Genomic DNA, 14,642 nt, shown 5'->3' with positions numbered 1-14,642 from the left:
TTTTTTTTACAAAGTTTGTTTTGCTCTGCTGTTTGTCGCCCCTCCTCTTTGCTGGATTTAAAGAAACATGGCAACCATTGTGTCAATGAGCTGTGCTGCTGCTTCATTCTGTGTGTCACATACTGCTTTCGGTGTCTCCACCCTGTTCCCCGCTCATCTCTGTCTGCCTTGTGTATTCCTAAGCCGTTCATGGATGTTTCTGTGGAAGCCCTTTGCTTTTTCTTTGCGCCGTGACAGTCATTTTAATTTACTGGCTCAGTAATTGATCGATTCAATTGAGTCATTACATTCTTTATTCCTTCGTCGAAAACCAGGGAAGTTTTGTTGAATGCTTCTTGTTTTATTTATTTTTTATTTTCCCTGTTTAAACCGATCACGAACACTGATCCAAATCATGTCTTGGATGCTTGTGTCGTAATTATGTTTTGTTGAATGAGGAAATAAGGATTACTTTTCTGGTGATATCCCTCAACCTTACAACACCAAAGGCCTAGCTGCTATACTATAACCAATCGTGTGAGATTGATGCCTCTGGCAATCATCTCATTTTAGAGGACCTTCTTGAAAATGAATTGGGTTTTTTTCCTCAGGAGTTTGGGTAGCGTAAGCAATGTTAATCTCATATTTTGGATATACTGTTCCTCCACGTATTGGCTTAGAAGTGTGCAGTACATAGTGGATGGTATATAGTACAGTCTGTGGTGTAGATGGCACTACTTTTGCTGCACCGACACACTAGGGGAATAGACCTTTGTCTTTGTCTATTCTTTACACAATGATAGTAACTGCAGTGCACAATGATAACAAAGATCGGGAAAACATATTGGCAAAAATAAAAGATTTAGCTGTCTTCAATGATTTGTTGAGAGTACAAATACAGTCAAGTTTAGGGGAGGTGGATGAGACTATGGGAATTGGTACCTACTGTATACTTTTGGACTTTGTTTTTATTACTGTTTAAAGTGGATATAAAATATAATAATTGACAGCAAGACATACAATTCTTGCAAAAGACATGTATATTTTATTCTGGAATTGCACATAGCCTTGTTCTACACTTTACCCCGCTAGCAAATAATATTCATGAGACAGACAGTGACTGTACCGTAGACCTCCCCAAGGTCCTGGCCCATCTTACTTGCAGTGATTTGTTGAGCCCAACCTTGGAATGCAAAACCAAGTTTGTAAATGAATTTAATTTCCTCATTATATGACAAGTGTCCTCTCCTGCATAGCGATGTTGTTAGCACTCGCATATTTATTTTGAGTGGATGCATGTGCCTCATGTCACTCAAACATTTTCCCCACCAGGGAGGAAACACGCCATTTTGCATGGCGCCAAAACATTACATGTCAACGAGTACTTGCGCAAGTAGCCTCGTGGTTAATGTGATTATAGGGAAATGCATTGTCTTGTTGTTATGGCATTAGTTTAGAAACATAGTAAGGGAATAGAAATGTTTGTAGTGTGCACCAAAAGTGCTGGCAGGATTGCATGAGTCTCACAGGACTTTGATCATTCTATTTGCACCACTGTCCAGAAACATTTATGCATTGTTTTTTTTCCGTAAGTCAATTTAGGGTTTCCATAGCTCAACAGATTATGGTATTACATGGGAATGAAACAATGCCGGTTTATAGACAGTATACCGTAAGACTATGTACACGTAAGAAGTGTGGGTTAAGGACCAGTGATGGGATTCCTTAGATTCATCTTGAGCCACATATTCCAAATAATGTTGTTTCACCTGTCCAATTCAACCAGGTGATCGTTCAACCAGGCAATCAGTCCATGAATTGGATAGGTAAATCCAAGGCATTTGGAATTTATGGTACTGGATTGTAAACTAATAAATCCATTTTGCCCAACACTGTTAAGGAGATAGCCTAGGTCATGGCAGAGAATTTGCAACCAATGAGAAGGGTCACTGACTGAAGTTGTCTGGGTGGTACTGCAGGTAGTTGGCGATCACGGGCAAGTTAAAAAATGAATGGGTTTGAATAGAGCTGCCTAAAACAACTTAGCTACGATGTTTTTTTCTCTTTTTATAATGTTTTGCCCCAAAATATTGATAGTACATTTGGAACTAGTCTTAAAAATATTTTTGTTTGAGCCATATTTCTTTTTTTTGACTGCACCATTATATACTTTGTCAGCAAGCTGAATTTATGAGGCCAAATCTATACATTGGCAGAATGCTAGCGTGTACCGGTCAAAATTCTCTGCCATGGCTCTTCCTATACAATACCAATCACAGTTCTTTACAGGAAACTTGTATTTGTGACGTTGATGACTGTAAATTGCAAAAAAAAATATTTTAGTATGTAGCCCTATGGACTCCCATTCAGGTTTCCCAGTCATCACTTGCCCACGGTCGCCATCTAGGTGGAACGTTTTTGACGGTTCATTGGGAGCCAGTGGGAGTGACCCTTCACTTACTTAAAATATCACTTACTCGGGTCATGATCAGAGGGAACAGAGGGGCTTTTTGGGCTTTTTTGGGCAGTGACCTCACTTCCTGCTGACACTTACGGTACTTCCTGTGTGACCCCCTATAGGTGGACGCCCAGGGCAACATCCTCCTGACCACCCTGGAGATCCACAACGAGGTGGCCAGCAACGAGATCACCACCACCAGCCTGACCGAGACGCGCAACTCCTCCTCCATGATGTTCGACAACTCCTCAGGAATCCAGTACCGGAAGCAGAGCATGGCGCGCTCCGACGGGCGCCAGAGCATGGAGCGCGGCGCCATGCACCACAAGAAGCCGCGCCTGCGCCGGCGCTCCTCGCAACTCAAAATCAAAATCCCCGACCTCACGGACGTGAACACCATCGATCGATGGTCACGGATAATATTCCCCGCAGCTTTCTCGCTCTTCAATCTCATCTACTGGTTGTACTATGTGAATTAATGCCACGAACGACGGACTGGGATGTTTTTTCCTTCCCTGTGTATACCATTCCCCCACTCTCCCCCCAACACACACACACACACACACTTTTTTGAAGACTCGTCACTGCAAGGGACTACTTTGTCTCCACAGCACATATACGTATGTATTTGTTTGTGTTTTTTATCTATAGACTCTGAAGGCAGTGAGAGCTGTGCGCTTCAATGGTAATAATGCACTAACTTGAGCCAACGCTGTATGGTTTACCGCGTCCCGTCGAGAAGCTGCACTGTTCTTTTGTGCGCACGATACACCCATGTACTGTACTATCCTATCGTTATACACAAAACGCTGGGACGTACACAACAATATACTTATCTATCCTATACGCAAAACGTTAAGACGTACACTAGAGAAGAACAAGGAGTAGTGCCAGCACCAAGACTTTTAACTTTTGTAAAACGTAGCTCTGTACATACTGTACAGACAGCTGACTCTCTCAGAAGAAGCCTTTTTGTTGGGACTTCTCGCATGCTGCTCCCAGCCACACCCATACCCTCCTTTTTACTACTCCCACACTGCAACGCAAGATACAAACTCAAGAGATGACGAACCTGCTGCAGTGAGGCATTATTCACAGATGCTTTTATGCCAATAACCATAGTGTTCAAATGGGGAGGTCAACGATTTGCCATTTGCCATGTGGGGTTCAGATAATGCAATATAAATGTATAGGGCTGTGGTGGATTTTGCTGGAATGTTAAGGTTTTAAGGTTATAGTGGGGTATTTTCCACATTATCTTCAATTGTATGCTTTAGACTGTACATGAGGTTAAACTATTAGTATGTCATCACATGCACCAATTTGTGAAATCCTTTTTGCAAACGATTTCCACTTGCCTTTGTTTGATATGATTGTATGCTACACAGAGTTAATAATTCCCTCGCTAAAGTGGCTCAGTAGTTTTTCCCAGTGAATATGAAAAAGTTCAGTCCATAGTTTCTGCTCATTCACAGGTTTTATTACACGCATGTTGCTCTTATATTCATACAGTATCACCGGCTGTACAATGTCAGTGGACATATGATTTTTGGTTGTGGTGACAATACATTCAAAGTGGATGTGGAAGTCTGGCTGATTTTTGAATGGCCTACATATTTAGTATGCTTGGAAATAGATTACAAGTCCCTAAACTTGAAAACAAATACTGTACATTGAAACATTTGATAATTGTGTTCCTTTGGGGTACATGAGCTCAACAGATGAGCATGATTCCAATTCTTTTTACTACAAGACATATATTCTCAAAACAAAACTTGCCTCAGGTTACGACAGAAAATGTTAATATATATAAAAGACACAAAAAAACACAAAAATGATCCCATTACATATTTTTGCTATTAATGTTAATACACACAACACCCTCATTCAAGTACTGTTTTTTTCGAATTGCTTTGTAATAATGTATTCATCCTTACATGTACATGGTGATTTCATAGATGACTTTTCTTGAGATGGTGACAACATGATGGGTTTTTTATTTTAATCACAGGTGACTGTAATGATTATACTTCACTGACGTTAGCCATTGCCACACAGCAGGAACTGTGAACTTTGCTGAGCAATGAACAAGTGGTTCACATAGCTACATGTATACTACATATCGTCACCAACACTACCGCAAACAGCAGGCATCTCCGTATGGTTGTTTTCAAGTATCCCGTGTTACTGGTTGCTGTCTGTCATGTCGGGTTGCTTTACAGTTTTGTTGTGTTGCCAGTTGCTCACCATACCCCTTTGATTGCTCCCTTCTTCTCTCTTCTGTTGTGTATTGTAAATATATGCCACATTATTCTGACACGTGACCACCTTTCTTTCTTTTTTCTTTCAAAATAGTAATTCAAGCCTACTGCAATCTAAAACATGCAGAGGCTGATTTTAGCAGTAGCCTACTTCATGGAAGTCCCATGTACAGAAATACAAATAGCAGTGTAGCGATGGGTGTGCCATTGGATAGTGGCAATGGAATTCTACTTTACAGTTTTTCTCGATTGGTTTGGCTAATTTCTTGAAACTGAGATGACATTCCTATAACCATTGGGTCATTTGGCCAAACATTCTTACACTTCTGCACAACAGTTCAGATAACTAGCAAAATGTCATATACCTCCCAAAACAGCTCATTCTTGCATCAGCACTAAACCTTCTCCCACATAAATAGTCAGTACCATAAAAATGGCATACGTCCTTCTCAATTGCTTTGGCTCATTTGCATTCACTTAGTCATTCTGTCAAAATAAACTGGATGGTTCAGCATAACTACATGGATACTCATCACTTGCTAATATCACTCCAAAAAGTTTACCCGTGTGTCAAAACTAAATTCCTTCCACAGAATGACGTTTGAAAAAATGTCAAGAAATTAGCCAAATAACACAGGAAACTGTAGTATACACGGTTGTAAAATTATTTCTACAAACTTAAAGTTTGTTACGATAAAGTTACGATACTATCTGGCCTGTTGAACATTGTCATGAGTTTACTGTTTAAAGTAATGAAATTCTTAAAATATTATGTCCTTGACTGTTTTGACAATTGTGTAGACTACTTTGCATATGATGACTTACACAATGAAATCATGCCGACATGTTTTGGAGAGGGTAACCATTAGACTGAAAATTGTCTTATTCGTTTAGATAAGAAAGGCTTATTTATTTGGAAAATATGCTAAATGTATGCTCAATGTGTCAACTGTAGGGTACTTGTATATAGCCTTCTGCAGAGGTGTACTTAACATTTGAGGCATGTACACAGCATTTGAGATTTGATGAAAGCAATGAGAAATTCCATTCTGTTGTGGGAAATTGCAAGTTGGTTTGGGGATTTGTTTTGAGAATGTCATCTCAGTTTCGAGAAATTAGCCAAACCAATGGAGAAAAACTGTAAGCGTTTAGGTCTGGGTGACACTAACCAGAGGTTGGAAAGTGAGCAGCAGAATGTCTTCAAAGTAATGCAATCACATTTTACTTTAATCAAACTGAAAAAACCTTCCCACACTCCTTTGGATTTTTCTCCTTTAAGTTCTTTTTTGCTCTTTATTCATTGGCATGGTTAAGTTTTGAACGTCTTACTAATCTGAGGAAGACCACAAGGTCAAGGCATCATCATGCCAACAGCAAAAAAGATCCAAAGGAGTCTGCCAACCTTTACACTGTAAAAAAAATGTTTGAGCACCAGGGATTGTGCCATAGCTAAGGGTCATTCTACATTTCCAGTGCGCTTTTGGCAAACGCAAAATGTCAATTATCAGTATTTTTTTCAAATAAATGACCTAGATGTTTCCATAGTGTATACATTTAAGTTTTTAAGCAAACAAATTGCCAAGCTTAATCTTAAATCATTTGATAAATACTCTTATGAAAGCGAACATTTGCTTGATTATTTTGTCAGCAGTGTTATGGACAAATACTATGCCATTTCAAACATATATAAAATACTACAGAGTTGAAACAACATATGTTTGAAAGTGCTTATGTCCTTTACCAATAATGTTGTCATTAATCTGTGCAACTGATGTAGAACATGTGATACATTTTTCATTATAAATCCCTGTAACGTCTGATTTGAATTTAGTCACCCTCCTTACACAAGACTTCCCTCTCCAGAGATAATCCCTAGTGTCTGTTCATAGGATTTTTCCATCATATAAGGGATCAATAGCACAAAAACACTTTCAAAACAGTCAACCGTGTTACTCAACTGTGTTACGGTCAACAGTGCAGGGGAACAAGTCTGCATTTTTTTAGGGGGAAAAAACAGAGCAGACAAATCCATTTCCCTAGAACACTAATGATTTTGTTTGTTTGTCTATCAATATTGAGATAAATTGGCAGAGGATATGACATTACGTGATGATATTCATATGGCCTAAGACCAAACCCTTACTGATTTATGGAGGGGGTTTCAGACCGTGACACGGTTAACACAGTTTTCGTGGACACACACAAAATGGCAAATTTCATGTATAATGGAAAGCACAATGGTCTTTCTGACAGTTTTGTCATACTGTGATGATTACTGTGAATCAACATTTGCAATCGTCTTGGGCAAAACAAGTTTCTTTACATGCTAATATGAAGACTGAATCTGACATTTGGAAAACAGGACGGCATGAAAACGCCCAAAACCAGTATTAAATATTCATTCTTGCTGAGGGAAATAATGTTATGTCTTGTTTGTATTATATGACAGATAAATGTGTGCTAATGTCCAAAATATCATTGGATGCAGTTCATATTTAGTGGAATTGGCAAATAAAGTCCACAGACCTAAAATCGCACGTGAATCGTAAAACGACCCCCAAGCTAAAAGTGAAGCCTTCTTTTGGGTATGCCATGATCTCTGTTGTGTACCTCAGTGTGTTTGAAAAAATGGGAATAACTTTCACTTTCATAATAACATAACTTTCACAGAAGGTGGTTTTCATGAAAGGCCCTTATGGGCTGGGTAGCTGGGTTCTTTGGATATCCATACAACTTTGTATTTACCGTATGGTACACTCATGTTGTGTGATTACAGCAACACGCAAACACAAGAAATAGAATATTATAATTCAAGAAGCAGCATATGAGTGCACTTGATGGATTTTGGAACAGGGATAGAAAATCGAATATGGAGACATGCTGTGTTGTATTTTGTGGACCATTGTAATACAAATGATTTAGGCCTAGTCAATTTGAACTTCCTACCAGGTAAACAAACCACTTGAGTTGGCTTCCTGCATAAACACTCAAAAGTGTATTCCACATACTTTTTTAACAACTTTCAATGATGATGGAAATATGTGAATTATATGACAAAAGCAGGTAGGCCTATGCTATTCCATGAAGAAACTGCACTCACCGTTCTGGGAGGTAAGAAGAGGTATTCTCACATTCTCAATGACACATGCTTATAAAATTTCAATTGCTCATGTGGAGGAAGGTGGCAGGTTTTTGTTGAGGAGAAGCTCTGCATTTTTCGTTGTCTTCCCGACATTTTACTGTACAAGCAGTTCTGTTAGCCCAGCCACTAAACCATTATTTGCTATAATGACTATGGGGGCAAAACATCTTCATTGAAATGTACTGGGGTGTTTTTTTTCAATCAATTGTTCCAGTTTTTCCTCTCAGAGTCCTGGTCACTCTTACGTCAAATATGTTCTGAAAGGATGTGTGTACCACATAAGCTTCAAAAATGGAGGTGTTTTCCGCAGGATAAGTGATGTACTTCTCTCTCTCTCTCTCTTCCTCTCGAACCAAAACGAAGACACTAGGCACAGGCCCCTCATTTGTCCAAGGTGCAAAAATAAACCCGTCTGTACGACACCCACACTCCCATGTGGGTGTATTCACAGATTCTCTCTTCCTCCCCTTATCTTTCCTCTTATCTTCTCCTCTCACTCATTCTTACCGTCCATTAATTATCTTACCACATCTCTCTCTCTCTCTCTCTCTCTCTCTCTCTCTCTCTCTCTCTCTCTCTCTCTCTCTCGAACTACCTCTCTGTCTCGCTCCCCCATTTTGCCCAGAACAACAAGCCGCGGGTGATTGACGGCCTAAAATTACAACTTTGTGACAGAGGTGCTTCCCTTATTGTATGTGGGGGCCATAAAAACTCCCTGGCCTTTCCACTGGGGCCGCATCAATCTGCTGAGAGCTTCACTTAGAGGATTACCAGAGCAGGACCAGGCGGCGCCACTATTATACTGGAGGCCCTCATTTACTGAGGTACTGCAGCAGGTAAAACAGACACACACCACCACAACCGAGTGGGATGTGTGTGTGTGTGTGTGTATGTGTGTGTATGTGTGTGTGTTTGTATGTGTGTTGTTTTGTGTGTGCGTGTGCTTGCGTGTGTGTGTGTGTGTGTGTGTGCGCGCGCGCGCTTGTGTGTGTGCGTGTGTGTTTGCGTGTGTTACTGTGTGTGTGTATGTGTTGGGGGGGGGGGTGGTATAATAGGAGAGTATTCATTTATTCTGAGAACAGCTCAGAGATCAAGGTTACCCTGGATTTAGATTTATTGTTGTATTGTGCTTTTACATTGTGTGAAGTTGCATGGAGGTCATGCTATTCTCTGAATCAGGTGTGTGTGTGCATGCGTGCGTGCGTGTGTGTGCATGCTTCTGTGCGTGCATTTGTGTATGTGTGCCATTCCCTGTCTGTGTGTGTTCCAGTTGCCGTGTGACAGCCTTCTGGCCAACACAGGACAAAAAAAGTCCCTTTCACGAGAAACTGTCATTTTCATTAAGTCTCAAAAAGTTGCGAAACTTACTTTCTCCCTTGGAGTGTAAATGCTTGCTGAGAACACGGAACAAAAGCGATGGCTTTTCTGACTAAGTTATTAGCTGTAAGTACTGTGTGGACTCTCATAATGGCTTGACTTTCTACCCGTAGTTTATTTTTTTTATCTTTCTGAATAATTCACCAGTTTCCCTGTACTGTACAGAAGCAAAGTTCGGCTCTTTTAGCTGTTTTAGTAGAAAAACTTGTCCCTGCAGGATGGAAACAAGTGGTCTAAATCAGCGCTATTGAAGAGTTTGGGCACCTTAGAGTGGCACAAAAGCCATTCCAAGCCGGATGTGAATGAGTGAGAGAGTGAGTAAGTGAGTGAAGGATTACAAAGTATGACCTGAAAAACCTGTGTGTGTGTGTTTGTGTGTGTGTACGCGTGTGTGTGTGCACGTGTTTGTATGCGCGTTTGTGCATGCATATCTGATGCATATTATTGAAAGGTGAGTGAGAAGGTGAGAGGCAGTTGTAGAAGTCCAAAACTCAGAGTGAGTGTCTCCATTGGACCATGGCTCTTTGTGAGTTTGCCAACTCTCCATTGGGTCAAGAGTTTCTCCAACAGCAAGGGGCCCCACACTGACTACCCCATGCCCGCTCTCTCTCTCTCGCTCTCTCGCTCTCTCGCTCTCTCTCTCTCTCTCTCTCTCTCTCTCTCAGATATTGGCAACGTATAAACACCCCGTTCATTGTTAACACGATTAAGATTTTGTTAATAGCATCTGGAGTGTGGGCATAAGCTACAGGCATTGCTCCATCCATAAACAGTGTTTTATGATATGGTTAATCCAAATTGAGAAATTAGGAGGTGAGGCAGATTGCCCTCCAGAAGCCATGTGTTCCTGTTGGCACACGGGCCTCTGTGCTGGCGGCCACAGCCAACTCACTCTGTTCTGGATCACAAACCACCCGAGTGACTTTTGAACGTCCTTTTTAAAGCGAGTGTATTCATTACAGCCTTTGGAGTACTGCCATAAATGAGGTGTGATGTTGCTCGCAAAGATTTTTTTTTAAAGCTTTTTAGCTTTTTTTATCAATCAAGTGCATCAAGCATCAATCAGCTATATCAATCAAGTAGCACTACACCTATCAAGGACAATGATGTCTTCCACTTTAAGGCATCTAAAACCAGATATGAAATGTGAATCATTATGCCATATAAGGAATTGAAAGGAAAAAAAAACATAATGAAACATTCAAATGATGGTTGACCACTGTTGGACTTCCATTTGCTGAATTTGTCACCATGCTGCTATGTATACAACTGATAAATGTCTATTGCAGGCATGAGTTCCCGTGAACAAGTCATGCAATGCGACAATAAGCGCCAGTGATTTAAATCCCATTGCAGCAAGGGGGGGTTTGGCTTGTGGTGGGGAGGACATATGTCAATTGAAGGCATAGCCCTTGAATCCCAAGCTCGTCCATTTCATTTGACCTTTAGCTGACACCTTAGGTGACCGCAAGTGGCAAACTCCATGGCAACCGGTCGTCATGGGGACTGATTGCGGTGATCAGCGTTTGTGTCCTGTTCACTGACAACTGCATCATCAGCATCTTCTGACCCTCCATTGGTCCACTGGTTTTCCTTGAATAGGGCTACGTTTCAATATCCCTCCTGCAGTCGTTTCCTCCTTCCTTCAACCTTGTCTTGGTGATGCCCCAACTCCTGGAGGACACAATGAAGGAATCAATGACGGATGGAGGAGTCAGTCACCACATGCAGCGCTTCTTCGATGGCATTGCATCTCCCTCCACTGTCCTTGTCCTACCATCCATGATTTGAGATGTCCGTGATGAGGTCGACCCTCCAGCTGGAGGAGGGATATTGATATGTACCCCTTGACTCCGAAGAGTTCGACAACACAGGCAGGTAGACACAGACAGACAAAAAAGACAGTCAAAGACGAAAACAGACAGACTTCCCACTACCAGTCGCGTTACAGCTGGTCAGGACATTCTCCAAAACACACACACAAATGCATGCACGCACACACACACGCACACATGCACATGCGTGCGCGCACACACACAGACACAAACAACCAAAACACATACACATACACACACACACACGCGCGCGCGCGTGCGCGCGCGGACACACACACACACAAACACACACGCACACACACACACAGAGTCAGTTCCGCTGTAAACAGATTGCCGGGGAATATTATTTGTTTCTTTGATGTCTGTGGCAGCATTTCAAACTTATTTGTTTTTATGCCCTTTCTTTCCTTTCTTTCCCAGTGATTCATCTGTCATCGTACAGTAATAAATGCGACTCAGTGCGGGGGCCTGGGAATTCTTGAGCGAGTGGGTGTGTTTTAGAGATGGATGAGGAAGGGTCTACTGCCGGTGTGTAGCGGGATGCGGGATGGGGGAACACCTCCATACTCCCTCCATATCAGCCTCCATTACTCCCCTCATAGATTACACAAGATTTATCATAATTATGCAGATGAGAGAAATCAACAGCAAACACACAAACACAAACACAAATACAAACACAAACATAAACACACACGCACACATGCACACGCACACACACACACACACATGTGTATAATGGACTAAGGAACCATTTACATGCATGAAAGCCTTGAACATTTGCAGCAACACACTAAAACAATTAACATACATTTATGCGTAGGGAGTTTACACACACATCACACACACGTACGCACGCATGTACAGGCGCACGCGCGCGCGCGCGCACGCACACACACACACACACACACACACACACACACACACACACACACACACACACACACACACACACACACACACACACACACACACACAGGACCGCTGACAGGGGGCCCCCAGGTCAATACATACCATGTATTGAGAACCCAATTCTGGGCCCGTTATCTCCCTGGGCCTGGGACAACTGTCCCCTTTGTCCCCCTTGTCGACACCCCTCCAGACACACATACTGTACACAGACATGTCACCAGTTGCATGTGAGTAGTACTGTATGTGCCTAAACATGCCATTATTGTGTACACCAAGGGTGCTATAATGGCTTGACGCTGACACGTGCTGTGATGTTATTGGGCCAAATCCTCCCACAGATTAATTAAGAACAAAATGAGCATTTCAATGAAAGAATGCCGTCGTACACGTAACGCCTCCACTGTTTTCATACTTTCCAAGTCAATATTGGTACCAAATACGAGAACAAAGCTCTATTACTGTCATGGTATACTTGCCTACCCAAAGAAATCAACATTTTTTATTGTTTATTTTTATCTCACTGTAAGCACTACCACACACCTTTTCATTTTGTCGTTGGCTCTATGCAAGTAGTTTGAGCATGTGGCAATAACTGCAGTCGTCTGCAAAAACCTCATCCGCAGCAACAGCCGCAGCAGCAGCTGAAAGACAAAGTAACTAAGGCCGAATGGCCACACCAGGTGCTTTCATTGAGTCCATCCTCCATCACGGCGAGACTGCGATGATGAATGCTTCAGGGAGTCTTGAATCCCAGTCAGTCAGAACCGCAGCGTAGACTCCTTGTGAGGGATGCTCACCCCCCATTATGGCCATAAACGGGCTGCAGTTGTGCTCCTCTGCTCCCTGCTCTCTTTCTTTATTTTATCCCTCTGTCTTTGCGTGTGTGTGTGTGTGTGTGTGTGTGTGTGTGTGTGTGTGTGTGTGTGTGTGTGTGTGTGTGTGTGTGTGTGCGTGCATGTGTGTGCATTTCTGTGTGTGCGTGCATGTGTGTGTGTGTGTGTTTGTGTGTGTGTGTGCACACGCGCTGCGTGCGTGTACACACGTGCGTGTGCATAGGCTCTCTCCCTTCAAGTCTCTCCGTCAACTTTCTCTCGTCTCTCCGTCTCTCTCTCTATCACTCTCTCTTTCTATCTGTGTGTGTGTGTCCATAGGACGCCACGGAGAGCTGGCGTGCCACTGATTAAACCCAGTGAGGTAGGGTCCTTTCCTCTGTCCCAAGGGCAGCGGCAAAATGTCGAGGCCAGTCATCGGCGGCTTTTTGCGCCTCTTTGGCAAGCGAGAGCCCTGAGCCCTCCTCTGACATTTTGTTAAATGATTTGGGTAGGCACTCTATCATGATTTAAATAACCCTTTTAGCGCCCCCGCACCCCCACCCTCAGTCACTTTCCTGCATGCAAATAAATTCCGTGCTTTAAGGGTATTTACCCGAATGAGCTGAATCTTAATGAACTCCAATGAGCCCGAGAGGTGAGTGTGGCTGGAGAATTGTGTTTGTGCAGTTGATTTATTCAGGTATAACGCAAAGCACACTTTACAAGTACGCTTTGTTTGTTGTGGAAAACAGTGGGTAATTTAACTTTTATATTACGGGGAGGTTTAAAATAATGTACGCGAAAAAAAATCTCTGCTCTTGTTGCCAGATCTACTTGGCATTGAATTCGGTCTATAAAACAAGAGTTTGTGAGTCTAATTCTGTTCAAGACATTGCAATAAATTCACTCTTAACTTTTTTTATAACTTTGTTTAATCCTTCCAAGAGGACAGTCATTCTCCCTGTGTGCCACTGCGCCTGTCACTTTCGGCCTTCCCTCACCTTCTAACTTGTCCTTGCTCTCTAGTCTCTGTCATATCTTTCTTTCTTTCTTTCTTTCTTTCTTTCTTTCTTTCTTTCTTTCTTTCTTTCTTTCTTTCTTTCTTTCTTTCTTTCATTCTTCTTTTTCGTTCTTTCTTTGTCTGTCTTCTTCTAATGTTCTCCATCCCTTCCTTCTTTTCTGTCTCTCTCGGCAGTATGATTCTGTACTAAATACAAATGAAATCAGAGGTTTCATGCAGAGGGAAAATCCTTTTCCACTGCTTAATGGGTGTTACGCTTGACTGAAAAGCTTATTATGGTCCCATATCCTTGTATTGCTCTATGTGGGCTTCCCGATTGCCAAATTGTTCATCTAATGTCATTTCTCTCCCAACTTCATAGGTTAGAGAGGCGGGCTGCAAATTGATATCCTGTGAAAGAGAGATGTCACACATTATCAAATTAGAGTAGAGTAGAGTAGAGTAGAGTAGAGTAGAGTAGAGTAAAGTAGAGTAGAGACACTTTATGAAAACTAAGGTGTCCTAGCATTGTACATCACAAAATAATAGAAGAGGGGAGGGAAATTAAAGGAAAGGGAGCTCAAGGACCTGCTGCCTCATGCTGGTGCCAGGAGGAAAGCGCTAACCCAGTTGATGTGTATGCATTGTTTATAAAAGCAAGCTGAAAAATCACTGGCAAATGTCATAACATGAGTAATTACAGAGCACATGATTAATTAACAGGCTGCATCAATCAGTAAACACGCATGCACGCACACATTCCCGCTCACACGCCCGCAAGCATGCGCGCACACACACGTACGCAGGAATTCCTGTCTTCCCCTATATGAAATAAGATATTTCCACACTCCAATGTATGCACAGAA

At 42.0% G+C, this 14,642-nt stretch overlaps 1 protein-coding gene across 1 annotated transcript in view; it reads left to right on the top strand.

Annotated features, from left to right (window-relative positions):
- The window catches only part of gabrb3 (gamma-aminobutyric acid type A receptor subunit beta3), a 64,568-nt gene extending 61,652 nt beyond the window's left edge, over positions 1-2,916 (top strand). Inside the window, exon 9 of the mRNA XM_063201514.1 lies at positions 2,560-2,916. Within this exon, the coding sequence (XP_063057584.1) occupies positions 2,560-2,916 (357 nt within the window). The remainder of the gene's footprint in view (positions 1-2,559) is intronic.
- Positions 2,917-14,642: the final 11,726 nt, after the last annotated feature.

The sequence above is a fragment of the Engraulis encrasicolus genome, chromosome 6 (assembly GCF_034702125.1).
Source record: "Engraulis encrasicolus isolate BLACKSEA-1 chromosome 6, IST_EnEncr_1.0, whole genome shotgun sequence".
Lineage (NCBI taxonomy): Eukaryota > Metazoa > Chordata > Actinopteri > Clupeiformes > Engraulidae > Engraulis > Engraulis encrasicolus.
This window is presented reverse-complemented; position numbering and strand designations above follow the sequence as displayed.